General features: G+C 40.4%; 1 protein-coding gene across 2 annotated transcripts in view; it reads left to right on the top strand.

Annotated features, from left to right (window-relative positions):
- The window catches only part of LOC126481028 (ubiquitin-conjugating enzyme E2-22 kDa), a 116,068-nt gene extending 101,258 nt beyond the window's left edge, over positions 1-14,810 (top strand). For both annotated transcript variants that reach the window (XM_050104494.1, XM_050104495.1), the window contains one exon: positions 14,279-14,810. In XM_050104494.1, coding sequence (XP_049960451.1) covers positions 14,279-14,415 — 137 coding nt within the window. In that variant the 3' untranslated portion in view covers positions 14,416-14,810. The remainder of the gene's footprint in view (positions 1-14,278) is intronic.
- The last annotated feature ends 7,477 nt before the right edge of the window (positions 14,811-22,287 follow it).

Genomic DNA, 22,287 nt, shown 5'->3' with positions numbered 1-22,287 from the left:
ACCAGGGAAGATAGCTTGATGGATACTGTCAGCAAAATGTCATTAGCAGCTAATGTGGGAAATATTGTATAAGGGGTGTTCAAAAAGAAACGAGCCGGAGTCATAGTTACAGAAACCAGTACCTGTATGTTATAAGTATTGACCCTGGCTCTTGAGACACTTGTCCCTCTGTGACACAAAGTGGTGAATGGCTGTCTCATAAAAGTCCCGGGGCTGCGATGTGAACCAGTTCCGCACTTACAGCTGGATGTCATTGTCTGAGGTGAATTGTTTGCCCCCTCAGAGCCTTTTTAAGGGGACCAAAAATGGCATAATCATGGGGAGAGAGATCTGAACTGTATGGAGGGTGGCAGAGAACCTCCCATTTGAATTTTTGCAGGACTGCCACAACTGTGTTGGCCATATGAGGCTTTGCATTGTCGTGGAACAGAATGACCCCACCGGCGAGATTGCCTAGTCGTTTTGACATGATCGCTTGGTGAAGGGTGGTCAAGGTTTGTGAGTAATGCTAGGCATTCGCTGTTGTCCCTAGCTGCAGGAAGTGAATCAGAAGGAGGCTATCTTGGTCAAAGAACAATGTCAGCATAACCTTTCCTGATCTCCTCTGGACAATGATGTCCAGCTGTACATGCGGAACTGCTTCACACTGTAGCCCCAGGAATTTTATGAGACAGCCATTCACTGCCTTGTGTCACAGTGGGACAAGTGTCTCAACAGCCAGGGTCAATACATCTAACATACAGGTACTTGTTTCTGTAATTATGCCTCTGGCTCGTTTCTTTTTGAATGCCCCTTATACTTTCTGTTTCTGTTCTTGTTCTTAATGAGCACTTCATTCAGGGACATTTAAAGGTGTGTAGTGTGTTCCAGGACTCCACTTGTAAGAGTACTGGATTATATCCTTTATTGCTACCCCCCCCCCCCCCCCAACCCCTGCTTTTCGGGTGTAAATGAAACTATGCTGCTACCATGGCCAGTTTGGCTTGCTGATTTTTATATTTAGTGTTGTGCTATAGTACAGCCTAGATGGACCTAAATTTTAGCCCTATGTGCCACTAAAAAGTGTACATATTGGAAATCAACAGTAAGATTTTATGAGTTCTGAGAGGGGCCACTGAGAGGTAGGCTACGAACCTTTCACTGTGTTATCAATGTTCACATTTAAAATTATGTATACTAATTGATTTTTACGTACAGTATACCAGGAATTATTGCTGAGGCACTACTATGTGGAAGCTTACAAATTAGTCTAACATTTTAAGCTGCAGTTCAACAAAAGGACAGATCCTTCTGAGTGTAAAGGCAGTGAAACTGGCTTTCTTTATTAGCTTGGCAATATATTGTTTACACAATAATCTCTTGTAGCTTGTACTTGAGGGAATTTTACACATACTGCTTCATTTCGTTGGTACATTACTGCGAATTTCTTGTACGTATAAGTAAGTTAATATATTTTTTCTCTTATTTAGGAACACGCTATCATGCTTAATATGTATAATAAAAAGCAGTCCAGTTCCCAATAAATTAATTATTTTTAATTTCAGAACTGGCTTTGATCTGTATGACCTTCATTCCAGAGACTCTGAAATGTACAACATATACAGGGTGACCCATTTATCTTCATCACCCTAAATAACTGTTTGTCCACATGCAGATTACAAAATGTTTCAAGCAAATGTTCTTTAACCATCAGGGGGACATCAATCAGCATGATTGCCTTCGTTGTAGCTTTGTTTTTTTACAGAGATATGAACAATGGTATGCCTTTTTTAAATGGCACCCTGTATTTTTTTGTTGGTAATTCATTTCCTCTCTTAAAGACCTATTCGAAAATGTATCACAGTGTACCATTCACTGAAACACAACGTTATTAATTGCATAACACAACACTGACATTAATGCTCCCAGCGCTAAGTGCAGATACTTGGGGTAATGGAACACATCCACATGCTGATGCTGACAGAGGACAAATGTAAACGTAAGTAGAATGCACATCCGTCATTCTGTCAACCATCGTCAGTTGAAGAGTTGTGTGAGTAGAATGTACACCAACGAAGAGAAGGTAGAAATGCTACTCATCTATGGGGAATGTAATTTATCAGAACAGTAATTGCAGTACTGTTTTCTTACATACGGGTACATTTAGTACAGTAGTTTAATCCTTTTAAATACTGTTGTGTAGAGTAGGCATACAGTAAAGGCTGCCCTTCCTACAAATTGCATTGACATAACGTTTCTTTAATTGTTGTTGTTGAAGGTAGACGAAATGCTACGCAGGCACCAGAATTGTACAGACAGCTATATCCTGACAAGAAGCCACCTTCCCGACGGTTGTTTTCTCGTCTTGCTGCGACGTCTCAGGAAACGGGAAGTTTCAACCCACGACAGCGCAATTGTCATAGCACTCGCACAGATGAAGCTGCCAAAATTACTGTTCTCGCTTCCGTTGCTATGAATCTACATGTGAACACATGACAGCTTGAACACGAGATTGGCATTCCTAAGACCAATGTACATTTATTGTTACACATCACCAGTTCCATCCTTACCATGTACACGTACATCAATAATACCATGGGAATGATTTCCAGAATCATGTACAGTTCTGTCAGTGAACACAGCAGCAAATCCTCACCAACCCAAACTACTTCTCCAATGTTCTATTTGCCGATGAATGTTCCTTCTCAAATAAAGGACAGGTAAATACAAGGAACATGCATTATTAGTCCAGCAACAACCCACAATGGCTTAGACAGGTGAAACAACAGTGTCAATGGAGAGTTAACGTCTGGTGTGGGATGCTTGGTACCACAATTATTGGCCCTTATTTCGTCAATGGTAGTCTAAACGGCATGGATGAATTCTTCCTCCTCCTCTTAATGAAGTGCTGTGAAGAACCAGACTGCTTATGTGGTTTCAACACAGTGGATGTCCAGCATATAATGCCTTGCGTGCACGTCATGTTCTGAATCGAAGGTATCCTACCAGATGATTGTTAGAGGAGGAACAGTTACTTGGCCTGCTAGGTCTCCGGATTTAAATCCTGTGGACTTCTTTCTTTGGGAATGCATTAAAGACATGGTCTATCATGATATTCCAACAACTCCAGAGGACATGCAGGAATGTATCATGCTTGCTTGTAATTCTCATCAGCAGGCGGCACTGGAAGCAGTAAATAATTCTTTCATTCAACGAGTGCACCAGTGTATTGGTGTCCAGGGTCACCACTTTAAACACTGTTGAATGTTCTACTCCTGGACAATGGTGCAGGAGAGTCAAAGTCAATTTTCTGTTATGTTTTTACTTGGATTTCATTTGTTTTCTGACAACTCCAGCAAGTGGACGAGTTTGTGATCCCGGGCTCAAAGTCAGTGTTGTGTTATGTAATTAATAATGTTGTGTTTCAGTGAATGGTACACTGTGATACATTTTTGAATAGGTCTTTAGAAGAGGAAATGAATTACCAAATAAAAAATACAGGGTGCCATTTAAAAAAGTCTTACCAGTGTTCATATCTTTGTAAAAAAACAAAGCTACAGTGAAGGCAATCATGCTGATTGATGTCCCCCTGACAGCTAAAGAACATTTGCTTGAAACATTTTGTAATTTGCATCTGGTCAAACAGATTTTTGGGATGGACAAGATAAATGGGACACCTTGTATAATGACTCGTGTATAACAAAACTTTTCCACCTAAAAATCAACATAAAAACAACATAATTATGATAGAAAATAGAATGATGTGTTACCCGAATGACATGAGGAGCCAGTTCATGGAGCTGGTGTGTTGCACCTACTTCTGCCTGTTGCACACTGCTAACTAGCTAACAAAGGCTAGACGTTACAAAGGGGAAGATCTGCCCACTGTTCCTCATGTGATCAGTAATATAAATGATTAAAATTAACAAATATCATGTGTATTTTACGTTTTGAAAATTTTTTAATGTAAATAGTATGACACACTGAAAGCAACATAGTTTTAACCAATTTTTTGTGTCAATGTGTGCACATAATAATGTGGTTTTATAATGAGATGCTATTTTATTAAATTTATAAGGAATAGATTAGAGCAAATAGTATAACTTTTGGAATTGTTATGAAACTATTATATTTGTATGGTATGATTCATTATAATCACTTTTCTTTTATCATATAAGGGGGGGGGGGGGGATCAAAAAGTTTCCATTGAGGGATTTGCTGCAGTGTATATGCAACACAGCATGACTCTGTTGTGGGTACAGAAGCACTGGCATGTAGGCAAGGGATTAGTGTGGCATTCTGTCTGTCAAACATATATGCAATATGTGCTAAAATGTGAACTATGATGAAGTTATTACCAAATGGGTCTAAACAAGACCTATGTGTTGTCCTTTTCTTGGCTTTCGAAAGTCAAATACCGGTAGACATTCATCTCTCTCTCTCTCTCTCTCTCTCTCTCTCTCTCTCTCTCTCTCTCTCTTACATTAAAATAAAATAAAATAAAAAACCCCTTGAAGGGGCAATGATTCCTGTTAGTTGATGATGTACGGCAGACAGTTACAGACTTCTTCACACACCAAAACATGTTATCTTCAAGTTGGTATGTCAGTGGGTAGGTACTTCCTGTAAAACAGGCTGTGATTAGACAATGCAGTGGCAGTCTTCTCCAATGCCAAGTACTGGGCTTTGTACATGGTTACACTGGCTCGCCAGCAAGAGAAGCTACTACTGTGGTGACAACATGAGCTTATGTGTATCTTCATAAAGGCTATCTTGTCTGACCATGTGGGTCCTGTTTAACATAATTATTGCTCAAGAGAACTGGGCTTTTCATGCTAGTACTACACCAATTGCAACACTACCTAATAGTTCTTTTAAATACATGACAGATGGCAACATTTTGTTTGAATTGTTATCAGGTTTTATTGTAAGATGTTATTAAATTGTTTGACATGTTTTAATTAGTAGAGTGTCTGTCTATGCAAGTATGCAGGATATGTCTAGTCAACTTCATTATACTGAATTTAAAGGGAGACGCGTACTGCATTGCACATGACACTATCCAAATTGAACACTACCTGGAACAGTTCCGTCCTCCGTCACAGTGGGACCCACGTCCTCTTCCTCAAAATCACCCTCTCCAAACCTTCCAGGAATTTCTGATTTCCAGCCTTGCTTCTCAATCCATCTTAAAAAACCTTAATCCTACTCCAAACATCACCACTGCTGAAGCCCAGGCTATCCGTGATCTGAAGGCTGACCGATCCGTCGTCATTCTTCCGGCGGACAAGGGTTCCACGACCTTGGTACTTGATCGTCGGGAGTATGTGGCTGAGGGACTGCGTCAGCTTTCAGACAACACCACATACAAAGTTTGCCAAGGTAACCCCATTCCTGATGTCTAGGCAGAGCTTCAAGGAATCCTCAGAACCTTAGGCCCCCTACAAAACCTTTCACCTGACTCCATCAACCTCCTGACCCCACTGACACCCCGCACCCCTACCTTCTACCTTCTTCCTAAAATTCACAAACCCAATCATCCCGGCCGCCCCATTGTAGCTGGTTACCAAGCCCCCACAGAACGTATCTCTGCCTACATAGATCAACACCTTCGACCCATTACATGCAGTCTCCCATCCTTCATCGAAGACACCAACCACTTTCTCAAACGCCTGGAATCCTTACCCAATCTGTTACCCCCGGAAACCATCCTTGTAACCATTGAGGCCACTTCCTTACACACAAATATTCCGCACGTCCAGGGCCTCGCTGCGATAGAGCACTTCCTTTCACGCCGATCACCTGCCACCCTACCTAAAACCTCTTTCCTTATTACCTTAGCCAGCTTCATCCTGACCCACAATCTCTTCACTTTTGAAGGCCAGACATACCAACAATTAAAGGGAACAGCCATGGGTACCAGGATGGCCCTCTTGTACGCCAACCTATTCATGGGTCGCTTAGAGGAAGCTTTCTTGGTTACCCAGGCCTGCCAACCCAAAGTTTGGTACAGATCTATTGATGACATCTTCATGATCTGGACTCACAGTGAAGAAGAACTCCAGAATTTCCTCTCCAACCTCAACTCCTTTGGTTCCATCAGATTCACCTGGTCCTACTCCAAATCCCATGCCACTTTCCTTGACGTTGACCTCCATCTGTCCAATGGCCAGCTTCACACGACCGTCCACATCAAACCCACCAACAAGCAACAGTACCTCCATTATGACAGCTGCCACCCATTCCACATCAAACGGTCTGTTCCCTACAGCCTAGGTCTTCGTGGCAAACGAATCTGCTCCAGTCCGGAATCCCTGAACCATTACACCAACAACCTGAAAACAGCTTTCGGATCCCGCAACTACCCTCCCGACCTGGTACAGAAGCAAATAACCAGAGCCACTTCATCATCCCCTCAAACCCAGAACCTCCCACAGAAGAACCCCAAAAGTGCCCCACTTGTGACAGGATACTTTCCGGGACTGGCTCACTCTCTGAATGTGGCTCTCCAGCAGGGATACGTCTTCCTCAAATCCTGCCGTGAAATGAGATCCATCCTTCATGAAATCCTCCCCACTCCACCAAGAGTGTCTTTCCGCCGTCCACCTAACCTTCGTAACCTCTTAGTTCATCCCTATGAAATCCCCAAACCACCTTCCCTACCTTCTGGCTCCTACCCTTGTAACTGCCCCCGGTGTAAAACCTGTCCCATGCACCCTCCCACCACCACCTACTCCTGTCTTATAACCCGGAAGGTGTACACGATCAAAGGCAGAGCCACGTGTGAAAGCACCCACGTGATTTACCAGCTGACCTGCCTACACTGTGAAGCTTTCTATGTGGGAATGACCAGCAACAAACTGTCCATTCGCATGAATGGACACAGGCAGACAGTGTTTGTTGGTAATGAGGATCACCCTGTGGCTAAACATGCCTTGGTGCACGGCCAGCACATCTTGGCACAGTGTTACACCATCCGGGTTATCTGGATACTTCCCACTAACACCAACCTGTCAGAACTCCGGAGATGGGAACTTGCCCTTCAGTATATCCTCTCTTCTCGTTACCCGCCAGGCCTCAACCTCCGCTAATTTCAAGTTGCCGCCGCTCATACCTCACCTGTCTTTCAACAACATCTTTGCCTCTGTACTTCCGCTTCGACTGACATCTCTGCCCAAACTCTTTGCCTTTACAAATGTCTGCTTGTGTCTGTGTATGTGCGGATGGATGTGTGTGATTGTGTGTGTGTGATTGTGTGTGTGTGTGTGTGTGTGTGATTGTGTGTGTGTGTGTGTTTGTGTGTGTGTGTGTGTCTGTCCTTTTTTCCCCCTAAGGTAAGTCTTTCCGCTCCCGGGATTGGAATGACTCCTTACCCTCTCCCTTAAAACCCACATTCTTTCGTCTTTCCCTCTCCGTCCCTCTTTCCTGATGAAGCAACCGTTGGTTGCGAAAGCTTGAATTTTGTGTGTATATATATAATTTTGAAAGGCCAGTGTCAAAATACCCAGGCTCGTGAACAGGGGTCAACAAGAGGTTCATGAACTTACACCACTTATTGCCCGAACCGCCCATTTCTGAACCAAATATATCCTTTCAGAATGGAAAGAGGTACCCCAAAATATAATACCATACGACATAAGCGAATGAAAATAAGCAAAGTAGACTAATTTTCTTGTTGAACGAGCACTCACTTCAGATACCGTTCGAATAGTAAAAATGGCAGCATTAAGTCTCTGAACAAGATCCTGAATGTTGGCTTTCCGTGACAGTTTACTATCTATCTGAACACCTAGAAATCTGAACTGTTCAGTTTCACTAATCATAGGCCCATTAATGTTAAATTAAAACATCAGGTTTTGCTGCATTGTGTGTTAGAAACTCTGAAAACCGAGTCTTACTGTGATTTAGTATTAGTTTATTTTCTACAAACCTTGAACTTAGATCAGGAACTGCACTGTGCTTGGCTGCAGTGCTAGACACATGGGCAGTGTCTCCATCTCTGAATAGTTCATTCCAGCCCAAGGTGCTTGGAGTTGGTGGTCTTGTGTGCATGAGGTGTGCTTGGTGTATATGAATGACGTGTGTGTCTCTTTTGCTGATGAAGGCTGTGGGTGGAAGCTTTATGTAAGTGTCTTTTAATTGTGCCTGTCTGCAACTTAACATGTCTTCTTTATGGTAAGTAGCAATCTGTCTTTCTCCTACATTGTTGATATTGTTACGTGGAGTTTCCATTGTTTGAGTAGCTTATTCATGTACACACCAGAAGGCAGTTTTTAATCTAATCTTTTAATCTTTTTAACTTTTAAAGTCTTTAAATGTAATAGTAGATTATAAGCAGTTTTACATCATGTTTTTGTGTACATTATGACTTTTTTCTGTTTAAAAACACAATATTTGTTAATGTTAAACATTAGTACTACATATCATTTGAGATATGGTGGGTAGGGCTTCTCCTTTATAACACCTCGCCTTTGCTAGCTAGTTAACAGTGTGTGACTGGCAACAGTAGATGCTACACAGCAGCTCCATTAACTAGTTCCTCATGTAATGTGGAAAACACGTTGTTCTGTTTTATATCATAATTATGTTACATTTATGTTGGTTTCTGGTAGGAAAAATGTTACCATAAATGTACTTCTCAGAGCCTGTGGTCTGATGATGGTTGTATAGAGCAAAAACAGTTGCTGAAATTGTGACCTGTACTGCTTTTTATTGTAAATTACAAGCAAATGTTACATGTCAGGGATTGTGTGATCCCACATTCTATTTGATTAAAAGATACAGTTTGCAGTCAATATCAGTGCAAGTGTGTTCTTATTAATTTAAGGAATGACTGGAAACAGCCCTTGGAACAGTATAATTGTTCTGTCCATCAACACTTAAAGTATCTATAAAGTTCCATAGTGCTTATGGCAGACCACATATGTCTATCATGATATCTGACTAAAAATTTATACTGCTAAAATAGTCAAGTGTGGAGTTGTCAAAAATTGAACATAGCAGAGATTCCAGTGTCTTCTTGTATGGGAGGGGCAGGGGTGGGGTCAGTTGTGCTACAATTAACATGAAAATTGATGCAGGTCAGTTTTGTCAATTGACAGTGCAGTGATAGCTATCACTAAGCAATATTGGAAATTTAATTTTGAAACTTCCAGCTAGTTTGCCAATTGCACAGGAGAATGGGTACAAGAGCAACAGTATTAGGGCTAGATCAGGTGCCTGGATTATGATAAATGAGTGAGGCGGTGTAATGGTAAGAGAATGAAATTGTATACAGGAAGACTGTGGTTCAAATCCCTGACCAACCATCCAGATTTAGGTTTCCTGTGGTTTTCCTAAATTGTTTAACACACTGCAGATAGATCTTGAGTTTACTCATGTTTTGCAGGCCATCCGTTACAGACAGATCTTGAAGTAACTCATGTTTTCTACTGTGAGGTGTTTTAACTACTTTGTCTGTTTAGGTGTTTACACCAATAGTCAATGCATCAAATATGATTGAATGAATGAATCTGAATTACTTTCAGAAGTTTTTGACTTGATTATTCAGAAGTTTGTAGTGAGAATAAAGATCCAGATGACTGTGTGAATGAATGCTTGTATGGTTCTGAAGATGATTCCATGATCATTAGTCTTATAAAGAAGCATAAGGGGGCAGTGTTTTCAACTGATTCTGGCAATACCAATGAAGGTGATTCCTTGTGAATGATTCGTTTGAAATAGCATCAGAGTCTTCCTCAGACACTGACTGTGCAAGTGCACGAGTGAGACTTGAGCACCATCTCGAATGTGTCAAGACAAATGCTGTGATGATTCCTTCCAAAAAGGACTGGGGCGATTTCCATGCACATCCTATCCCAAATCTGAGCTTGTGTTTCATCTCTAATGATCATGACACAAAATCCTTTCTTGGATTCCATGAAAGCTTTCAAAGTCAGCGGGGAAAAAAATATTCAGATTTTGCAAGTGTTACAACTTGAGTCTAGATATACCAAATAGTCCTATTGCTTTGGAGATGGCTTAAGGTGCAATCTAAGGCTAGAAAGGAAACTGTTAAGAAGACCAAAATATTTTATTGTAATGTAACTGGGTAGATAAAAAATCCACTCACCTAGCAGCAACAGGAGAAAACACACAAATTTTAAGAAAATGTATGAGCTTTCGGAGCCAGTGGCTCTTTCTCCAGGCAGAAGGATTGAAGGGGAAGGAAGAGATGTGAAGAAGGAAAAGGACTAGTGAGGTTAGGAAATGGGGACAGTTATGGGAAAGTCACCCAAGACCCTGAGTCAGGGGAGACTCAATGGATGGGGCGAGAAGGAAAGGAAAGACTAATTGCTGGGGACTGCACCAGGTGAGATTTGAAAATCTGGGAACTTAAAGCTGAAAGTTAGCGTAATAATTAAGGGAGAGATTACTGACAAAACAACATGTAATCTGAAATACTTTCAGAAGTTTTTGATGATGATTATTCAGATGTTCCTAATGAGAATTAAGATCCAGATGACTGTGTGAATGAGTGTTTGTATGGTTCTGAAGATGATTTCAGTAATAGATACATCCTTAGTCCTGTAAAGAAGCTTAATTAAGGTGGCATTGTTTTCAAGTATTCTGGTACTCTTTCTTTCATTTCAAAAGGGACACTTTCATTTCAAAAGGGAAGGGTTAACACTATGACAAAATGAATCATTCATAAGAACAAAATCAACTTCATAAGAGTGGAAACCAAATTAGAAGTGCATTATACGTGTTGAGGAGAGGGAGGGTGGGGGCAATAGACTGGTCAGAAAACAAAAGACCTATGGTCCATCTTTAAAACCTCAGCTCCCTCATAAGGACTAACACCTCAATCCATAGAACTTCCTACCCCACGCATACCACACACTCACATCTTAACCCGATTGCCCTGGTCTTCCCATTGTTGCTGGCTTCAAAGCACCCACTGAATGTATATCTGCCTTATTTGGTCAACACCTGGATCCTATAGTACAGAGACTCCCATCCTATATTACACATACCGATCATTTCCTAAATCATCTGAACTCTGTGTGTGCCCCCTGCTCCTGCCTCTCACCTTGCTTGTCACCATTGACACTATATCCCTCTATACCAACGTCCCCCATGTACATTGTCTGTCTGCTGCAGCATCCGACTGATTCCAAATCTATGACATCTTTTCTGCTCACCTTAAACCATTTTATACTTCTGAATAACCTTTTCATAGATTGCTTGAAGATAGCTTGTCTGGGATCGAAGAATGTTCAGCCCCTATGTTGGATTACACACGTTGATGACATCCTTGCCATATGGACTCATGGTGAGGCTAAAATGTGAAAAATTTATGGACTCTATACAGGGTCAGCTACACACCTCTGACGTTCCTTTTTATACAGCCTTGGCATTCAAGACAAAAGTATTTGTTTAGATGCATTCTCTCTACAGTGGTACATCACCTTCCCACTTCAGCCTTCATTGACATACTTACCCACCGGTCTAGTTTAAAAACAGATTTCCCGGGCCATCACATCCAATCCTGGTACTGCTGATCCTTCCAAAGAACAACTTAGGAGGAGTATACCTCTTGTCGTTCAGTGCTATCCTATTCTGGAACGTATTTATCAGCTACTTTGACTTCCTAAAATCATGCCCTGAAATGAGGTCCATTCTGTCTGACATTTTGCCCACCACACCTAGAATAAAATGTCAAATCAAAAACACTTTCAGCTGTCTGTTTTTCCAATTTTATTTTATTTTTGTTGCCAGTTTCAGCATTACACTATGCCATCTTGAGGCCCTTGATTGGTGTGTGGGAAGAATCCCACCTCTTTACAATCAAAATACGGGCCAGCATATAGTCACTGGTATCTGTAGATTTCTTTTTAACAACACTGTCCCTGTGTTCATCAACTGCAGATTGTGCAATTGATGAACGAAGGAATGGCATTTTCAAAAATAATTGTACAAAAGGTGTGATTCTTCCTACATGTCACTCAGGGGACTTGAAGATTGTATAGTGTGGAAACTGGTAGCAAAACTAAAATAAAATTGGAAGTATAGACTGCTGAAGGTGTTTTTGATTTGACACTGTATACTGAACAGCCAAGGTCCCGTAACCATCCTGTATGAAGAAGGACTTAATGCCTAGAATAGCTGTTTTTGTCTCCCCAATATCTGCAATATCCTGGTCAGACCCTATGTTCCTTCTGCATCCATTTCCCTACCCTGTGGCTCCTACATGTGTGTCTGTCTCCACTGTAAGACTTGACTATGCACCCTCCTACCACTACCTGCACCAGCACTGTAACTGGTAAAAACATGTACTGTCAAAGGGAGAGCCACTTGTGGAATGACACATTGTGTGCCAGCTGTTACATAAACACTGTTTGGCGTTCTATGTTGTGACTATCACCAAGTTATCAGTTAGGATGAATGGGCATAGACAGAAGGTGTATACTGCCAACACCCATTATCTTGTTGCTCTACAAAATGGCAGGTGAGACCATGCTGCCTGTTTCATAATACTTGCCATCTGGATTCTTCCCTCTGACAAGAGTCTCTCAGAACTCCACATGTGGGAACTGGCATTGCAACATGTGCTTGGTTCTCGCCACCCAACTAGCCTTCATTTACGTTAATTTCTGTGGTCTCAGGATTTCTTCTCCGCAACTATTACTTTCTTCACTCCCTTTTTGCTTTCTACATATCTTTATTTTGTGATCTATTCCCCCCCACCCACCTCTACCATGTATAATGCACATAGCTTTCTGCTTGTGTCAGCTCTTGCATGCTGTTTTGTCAGTGATCTCTGTCTTGCTTATTCTCCTATTTTCAACTTTTAAATTCTCAGGTTTTTAAATCTCATCCAGTGCAATCACCAACAATTGTTCTTACCTCCTCATTCCATCCGTTAAGTATCCATGACCCGGTGTTCTGGATAACTTTTCCGTAGCTCTCCCCCATTTTCCCAATTCTCACCAGTCCTTTTACTTCATTCCTCTTCCTTTGCCTTCAACCCTTCTGCCAGGAGGAGGACTGGCTCAAAAAGCTTGCACATTTTCTTAAAAGTTATGTGTTTTTTCCCTGCCATCACTTGGTGAGTAGATTTCTTTTATTTGCCCAATTAAATTATATTTTCAAAATATTTTTTGACAGTTATGTCATAGGAGTGAATTACCAGAACTAATACAAAGCTCGGTAGGTTGTTTTTTGGCTAAGTGCCTTGCTCAGCCTTGCCATTTGTGATTTGGGAAAGTAAATTGGCATGAACATTAGGTAAACATTTGAGACTGCTACTAACACTGATGTGAAGATGCTAGTTTTTGAACCATACAAATAGCCCTTGCCTGGATGAAGCATGCTGTGGAATGTGTTAAAGTAATGTTTGGGTAATCATTTGGGAAGGGATGCGACTGATGTGTTGCCACTGACCTGGTTACATCATGTGTACCATGGTCAGCACATGATTAGTGGTGCTTTTGTGGCATATTACGACACACACTCATTTGCTTAAAGCAATATCCAGCAGATCCCATTATTTTCCCATATTTTCACTACCTCTATGCTGCTGAAAGCCAGAGCTCTAAAAGAAATGTAGTTCAGGTTGAAAGAGAGATGGTATCAAAGCAAAATACTGCAGCTTGAACAGGGCCAAGGTTTTGGAAAAAGTTGCATTTAATAATTTATACCAAAATGTTGTTAGGCTTATAAATGCAAATATTGAAATAGTGATATAAATACAGAAAATGAAAGGACTAGTGGAATATCAGCAGATATTTCAATATCACAAAAATTATGGAAATCTAATATTCATATTGTCTGCTTCATAAATCTTGTCTCACTTTTCTTCATGTCATGTTTAACTAAATATTATGGCCAAGTTACTATGCGTGATTATGGTATTCAGTATTTTTGTTTTATTATCCAAACTTAATTGTCATTGTAGTACAGGAAGTGCAGTGTCTACGAATAAAAAATATTCTGAATATGATATCAGTTTCCACAAAGTGCCGAGCTTTATAAAAACTGTGTTAAATTAGTCAAATTAAGTATCTGAAGTGAAGTGTAGCCAGTGCACATATTGTTCGATAAGATCAAGGAGAATAATTTAGGACAGTTATTAAAAATTTAATTCTAAAGTTTGATGTAATAATTAATCCTGTTTGGCAAGATCATATAGCTAAATAGGAAGTCATAAACTCAAGAAGAGTTGAAAATTGGGTGCGGTGGTAGATGCAGTGCAAAATATGTCTATGAAAATTTTCATTTTGTACAACTTTTGATTTTTAATCTATTGTTTTGCTAGGTCCTCACAGGAATTCAGATTTTGACTTGAAAATACGACGGCTTACGGATATGGGAATAGAAGATCATCAAGCACGAGTAGCCTTATCGTCATACAACTGGGATCTGGAGAGAGCCACAGAACAGCTCTTCAGTTAGTTAACAGTGTCAGCTGTGAAATGACGAGAATTAACTGATGTGAAATAGTTATATTCATATTGTCACCTCTTTGGAATCCATCCTTAAGTGCAGTTATGCGAGTCATGTTATGAAACGGAACATTGTCACATGGCAGTCAAGTAGTTTACTAATGTATGTATACTGTGAAAATGGATGGAGGGTATGTGAAATGTAAATACGAATATAATACCTTACATGTATGCAAGTTGTCATTTTTAAGTTTTCTTTTTGTTTTGGAATTTGTACACTAAATAAACTGAATTAAGTAACACTATAACAACAATCTGTTAGCTAATGTCAGTTGTGGTGCACATGCGTGCGCGCACACACACACACGCACGCACACACACACACACACACACACACACACACACACACACACACACACACACTGAAGTTTTTATTTTGCTGTAATGTAAAGAATAAAATAGGTATTTCCAGTTGCAGCACATGTAGTTGTTGAGTAAGAGATTAAACCTTGGAAGACCATAGTCTCAGAAATTATTATAATTTTCTTCCATAAGGAAAAAATCTCGTGGAAATTTGTTACGAAACTGTTGTTACTGCCGATGATAGTGCTACACGTAAAAAAGTAAAGATGTTTATGCTGTAAGCAATAGCCATGAATATTCTCATTTTTTTAAAGAGTCAGAAAATGATAAGATTCACAAATATTAAAATGATTGTATTGTTTTACTGTACATACACACACGCAACTCTAATTTGCTATTTCTGCCTCATTTTATTGTAACAAGAACATTCCATACCAGTGATTACACAGTTTAAGTTTATTTGTTAAGTTAAACATATAACGTCTGCTGTTCTTGGCTGCTGTTCTTGTTTATTATATAAAACTCTGTTTCCTGTCTTTTTGTATACAGCACATTTTATTTACCTTTTTTCTCACAGCCCTGAATGCTTTCCCATATCCGATAACCAGTTTCTTAACATAACACTAAACAGTATTTCTAATGTTGCCCACCTGGTTGCATAAACAGTAACAAATGAGAGTTCTCACATTGTCGGAAATTAATCAGGTGTGAAAACAGAAGTCTAATGAATATCAAAATAAAATGTAACAATGAAAATAGTAAGGAAACGTGTAAGCTACAGAATGAGGAAATCTTACTCTGAAAAGGAATATTGTTGCTTGAAACTTTAAGCCATCGTCACAATTGTGCTGCTACCTGTAATTGAGAGTATGAACCAACTTGACTATGATACACGCATCTATTGTTTTTTGAGAGTATTTTGTAACTTTTTAGTGTTCATAAAAAGTAGAACTATAGCCAAGGGTGGACTGAGAGCTTCCCATTCCACATGCTTGTATATTGGTTGTAGGTTGTACCTGTTACTTAACTTTTAATTAATAATACAGGAGAAAAACATGAGTACTCATTTTTTCTCTCGTATCAAAAACCATATAGGCTATGGTGGCAATAAACTAAACTGAAAGAACAAATTATGCGATTTGTCCATCCCCTGAAGATTGAGCACAGGCTCTGAAACACATGAAAAGTAAAAAACAGCTCAATGACAGTTGTTTTATTCTCGTGCCTGGTAAGCTTAAGGTGTGACAACGTTCTTTCATATACGATGTGCTCCTTATGAACAGACACTGCCATCTTTGAGAATGTTTGTTTGTCCAGTTCACTTAACTATGTTATTCCCAGACATAAGAAGTTGTGCATTTGATAGCACATAAAGCTTTAAGTGCCTTTCAAAGATGACACACCGACAAACACACACTCATCTCTGTCTATCATTTTCACTAATGTACTTGATGGCTGATAGAAACTACATACCAGTTTCAGATCTAATAGTTGGCAGTGAAGAAAGTATTAGTGGTGTATAAAGAACATGAGCGACAAAGATGAGTTAAACAGGTGTGCCTCATTCTTGTTCTATACATGCAGGAAGTCAACGATTGTGTGGGGAGCATTTTTTTGCCAACAGTGCATTAAACTTTCTTTAATTGTAGAAATGAACATAGAGACATGGTTGTTCTTCCATAGATTTTTCTGCACACATGTAAAGTTTGTGATATCGGCTGTGTGTGTGAATTAGCCTACATCAGTGGGACGGTGCAGCCTGTTGGTGTGCAGCGGAGAGCACAAATTTCACGAATGTCTCTGGCTACATAATAAAATTGGTGGTGGCAAAACAAATGCGGTAAACATATATAGTTCAAGGAGGCTTGCATGCTGGCTAGACAGTCAGTTAAATAAGATACAAGAGGTGATTGAGATAGATGAGCAACCTGCCAGCATAAACCGTGGTAAAGCAAACAAGCTTCCACTGCCTTCTTGGCTGCTATAAGTAGGTAGTGTATGGACAGACAGTGCTTGTGAGGCTGCGCTGAATTTATGGCTGTAAACTCACAGAAGGCTTAAAATTATGTGACCGATCATAACAGCCACTGGATGTAGCAGTAGCACCACCACATCACAAAAAGCAATTCACTTGCAAATGCTCAGTCAGCCAATACAACCTGTCACAAATGAAAAACAATAAAAAGCATCAACTACCATTATCTTTACATCCAGTCATATGGAAAATTTTATTACATACTGTTACACCTTTTTGGTTAAGGAGAGAAATTGGTTTAATTTGCATTACTCCATTAGTATTACATAACCTGATAAAGGCTACTTACAGTAGTGACTGAAATGTTGTTAGTTCAGAATTTTACAATATGATGCACTCAACAACCTATAAGAATTGTATTAAAACTTGATTGTATTGTTGAATAGTGATATTGTGTCAAAACTGAGTAGGATGTTGGGGAAAGTTTACCTAGTAAGGTAAACTAGCATCACAGCCAGAGTGGTATCTGAAACATGCCTAGAGAGAGAGAGAGAGAATATACTCGTCTTATTAAAAGTGGAGCACTGTCACTCACTAAATGTTTAGAACAGTTTAATGCTGATTGGCACTTGTGTTCAACAATTGATCTTTCACTGTGCCAGCATTCGTTTTCGGTGTATGAATTTGTATCTTTTCTAAATAAATCCTTTTAGAGTTTTGATGCTTCACTTTCTCATAAAACACACATGAATATGCTCTCTTTCCAACTATGTTTTGTTATTCACATGTTGTAGCTCATTTAATGTGTTACTTTTTAAAAACGAGAGTTGTTGGATGCAATAATCTTTCTTAGTCCTTCTGTGCTAACCTGGAACACAAATCCTGCTTGACAAAAGGCATGTAGTTTTCCCAACAGTTAATATTTCTTTGTAGCATTCTGAAAGTGCTGCCTAATAGCACATTTATCCATGAATTCCACTTCCCTCAGTATTAACCCTTTTAGTGCCAAATACGATCTGATCGTGATCCAGATTTTCGGCGAAAAATGCCAGTAACGATCTGATCGTGATGCCTTTCTCATTCATTTTTTCCGCGCTTGAAGGCAAAGTTGTCAGTATTTCCTAGCGAATGAGAAAGGCATCACGATCAGATCGTTACTGGCATTTTTCGCCAAAAATCTGGATCACGATCAGATCGTATTTGGCACTAAAAGGGTTAATTCCCGATCATTAGATGCAAACCATTGACTTACTGAACATTTTGTAAGTGTTTTCTACTCTTTTTCTCTTTCTTATTGTCACTAAATTCAGTGAAATTAACAACTGTCCACCATGCCTAAGAAATATTGTCTGTCGTCTATTTTCCATGCGTGCTGTGCAGAGGTGAGCTAAAATGTAGCAGTACCTAGTTGTCACAGGATCAAGTTAATCCTGCTATAGCTGGGATCTGAGTGCGCTTTGTGAGGCAATACCTCTGACTTTAATTACAATACATATGTTAGTTTGATTCTATATATGATATTATTCTTTTGCTACAATACAAGAGAAGGAAAGTTGCTACTCACCATATAGTGGAGATGCTGAGCCGCGATAAGCACAGTAAAAAGATTCACACAATCATAGCTTTCGGCCATTAAGGCCTTTGTCAGCAGTAGACACACAAACACCAGCAGTAGTCACACACGCGCGCACACACACACTCATGCAAGTGCAACTTGCACACACATCTGCAGTCTCAGAGCTGAAACTACACTGCCACTTCTGTTATAAACTTAATCCAAAACTTTCAGTTAATCATCTGGAAAAAAAATTTTTGCACTATTGGTAGGCTATCATTATATCTTTTTATTCAAGAATTTCATCATTTATAGGCCTTCATAGCTAGACTGTTCTACATTATTCTTCCTTTTCTCCACAAAACTTGTTGCAATGATCTATGAATCACTAACAAGGTTCAATTTGGTTTCTAATGTTAACGTTGTTCCAGTGTACAAAATGTTCTTAGTTTTTGATGATGCCTGCTGTTGTCTGTAGTCTTTTCAAATTCGGTGTTGTCTCTTATAGTGAGACATGGTATCATTTAACTTAAACCTTGAGCAGTGCACCAACCAGACACAAAGTTGTACTGTTCAGCTCGACTGTTGTTGTACAATTGTGAGCCCATACCTATTCCTTCATTATTGCTTCAGCTTACACGTGATATGCTGTGTTGTCATACATATAAGTAAGCTGCAGTAATATAAAATAAACAGTGAGCTCGGTGAGAAAAAATTTACAGCCCACGCAACAAAATGCTCTAGATTCTGAGCTAACAGCACAATCCCACAGTGAGGCAGTTGTTTATGAGGTAATTAGTAATTGAATAAGCCTTTGGCTGGAATCTGATGCAGCTGTGCGGTTTAACGCTTCAAGTGGCTCAGTATCACTCAGTATCATGTGGTAACAGTTGCATGCAGTAACAGAGTGATATAATGAAAGTTTCTTTTCTTATTGTTTAATTAAACAGAGATTTGGCTCATAAAGTTTATTTTATCATTGTTAAAGTAAAAGAATTTTAAACTGTGATTTTTCTCATACATGGTACCTTGGTAACATACAGTTATTGTTTACATGTGTACAACGTACACTGTGCATATGCTCGTGATAACAAAAATCAGCCCACCTGCTTGAGGGTTAAAGATTAAGCCAGATCCAAAGTGATTATAATTAAATTTCCAGTTCAAAATGCTGCAAAATGTCTATTTCAAAAACATATATATTTAATTATTGCCACCCTCAATATACTCCCCTCCTCTGTCCCTACAATGCTCCATGTGAATTTTCCATTGATGGAAACAGTGCTGGAAGTCTTCCTCTGTGAGCTCTATGATGACGCATGACGCTTTTTTTCTTCCACTGCTGCAGCGGATTGAAATCTTGTTCCTTTTAATGCAGATTTGACTTTGGAGAATAAATGAGTCACGTGGTGCTAGGTCAGGTATTCTTCAATTATCTGTTAATGGTTAGGGCATAATAGTACTTTGCCCACATCAACGTGTAATCTGAGGGATGGTTAAAAAACAGAATAATCAGGTCATTAGAGACAGCCACAAGCTTGCAGTATAGAAGTATGGGCAAAATATAACATATTGTTAAATGTACTCTAACTATTTGCCTGAAGTAATTTAGGAGCAACAGAGGGAAACCTATATCTGGATGGCTGTATTGGGATGACAGCTAGTTTCTAGTCACTGCTAGTTTCTAGTCACTGCCCTTATTATGTTCACTGTGACACATATGATTACAGCCACAGGTAACAATTTTTTCAAGCACTGCATTTGGTGTTATTTGACATGTGGAATCGGCTACAGTACTTCAGAACTATAAAGTTAACATTCTGGCTTGAGGATGTAGTGTGTATACTACATTGGGCTGGTAGATGTGCACTTCAACTTCCTTTAATTGATTATTGACTACCCTTTTCCCCTTAGCTTCACCCACATATGTTTTCAGCATACATATTGAACTCATCTCCACTTTACCCTCTCTGTGTCCACCCCTCATCCTCCCATGTCTATCTGTGTATCTCCTCCCCTCCCCCCCCCCCCCATCTCCTTTGCGCCCACTCCCCCTTCGTCCATTTTTTCCAGCCACTCTTCTTTTTCCATCTGCTCACTACCCCTCTACACCCTCCACCTGCACATGCATCTCCTCCCCCCCCCCTCCCCCCCCCCCCCATTCCTCCTCCTCCTCTTCACTCTGTCTATCTAAACTTGTCTCTAGCCATACTCATTGGCATATATAGCCCCTGCAATACAGTTCAATAAAGCAGGTCAATACTTCTACTACAGAACACCTGTCATGCAGGGCAGGCTACGCATTAAATCATTTATTTGCCCCTCACCTACAGACCGCCATGCAAAGCAGGTCAGTAAAGCAGGCAATACTACTCCAACACAACAAGCTGGGCAGCCTACATGCCAGATCCCGGAAATCTGGTTTTTGCCCCTGACATGGGCTGCTCTGCAGAGCATGTTGATATGGCAGGACAACACTGTTCCTACACTTGCCTGCCATTCAGGGCAGTCTGTATGCCAGGGGCGGAAAAAACACTTTTTTTTCTGCCTTATCTCCTTCTCTTTCCCTTATCGATCTAGGAGGTTATAAACCCCACACGCTGATGCTCATGAGACCTGCTGTTTCTGTTGTGCCAAATTTGGTTACCATCAGTTGAGGGGTTTGGGAGGAGATCCTGGGCGCGCACACACACACACACACACACACACACACACACACACACACACACACACACACACCTCGGACAATAAAGTTCGGTGAATGAAATCAGAACAGTCGACCAAGCAACACTGGCGACTCACAACACTGCACCTGCGTAGCAGCTGGTGTTCACAATGTGCACCCATGGTAGTTTAGTTGAGCATCGTGCATGTTCAGTGTTAGACCTGTTGGATGAAGTACTTGTTTAGTGCATTGGTTCTGAAGTGAGAGCAGGACAATGAACGAGCAAACGATCAATTTAAAGTTTTGTTTGAAGCTTGGCAGGACACGGAAAGAAACCCAGGCATTGCTGGTACATGTTTATGGGGATCAAGCACTGTCCGTGAAGTGTGTGAGTGAGTGGTTAACCCATTTTCAAGGAGGCCGCGAAAGTGTTTCTGATAATCCCTGTAGCGGACGACGGCGACCAGCATCAGTGACGAAAATATCCAGAAAGTGAGGACATTAATCATGAACGACCATTGATTAATTGTGGGCACGATAGTGGATGAACTGCAGATGAACTGTGAATCCGAGTGACAAATCCTTACCAAGAAGTTAGGGAAGAGGAAAATATGTTGTAGTCTTGTGCCACATCACTTGATTGATGATCAGAAGCAGACATGTTTAGAGGCATCGCAGGAGTTTCTTGGAATGGTGGGCAGGATTTTGTCGGAATGGTGGATGTGGCACCAAATTTCTTGAACCATATTGTCATGGAGGATGAAACCTGGTATCTCTGGTACTATCCCGAAACGAAATGGCAAAGCATGGAATGGCATTCTCTGACATCACCTCATCGGGAAAACGCCAGAGCCGAAAAATCGTGCATCAATGCGATGTTCATCACCTTTTTTTAAAGTCAAGGCATTATCCACAAGGAATTTCTACCTCTGGGAACGACGTTGAACGCTGCATGGTACGTTGAAATTTTTACCCATTTCATGCAAAGTCTGTGCAGGGTTCGGCCCCAGTACACACAACAAGGTTCCTGGTTTTTTGTTCACGACAATGCTCACCCACACACAGCCAATATTGTCAAATAGTTCCTGGCAACAAAGGGGGTGGTGCAACTTGAACATCCACCACACTCGCCAGATCTCAATCCTCCAGATTTCTTTCTATCCCCTCGACTCAGATTCGCTTTGAAGGGAAAGGGATTTGGCGATGTTCCTGACATCCAACGAAACATGATGTGGTTTTTGAACACCATCCCAGAGGAAGACTTAGTGCAAAGTTTCCAGGACATATATGACAAAACTCAGCAGTGTATAGTTATGGGAGGGGG

Source organism: Schistocerca serialis, chromosome 5 (genome assembly GCF_023864345.2).
Source record: "Schistocerca serialis cubense isolate TAMUIC-IGC-003099 chromosome 5, iqSchSeri2.2, whole genome shotgun sequence".
In the NCBI taxonomy this organism is placed as follows: Eukaryota; Metazoa; Arthropoda; class Insecta; order Orthoptera; family Acrididae; genus Schistocerca; species Schistocerca serialis.
The sequence above is the reverse complement of the archived record's forward strand: the minus strand, read 5'-3'. Positions and strand labels throughout refer to the sequence as shown.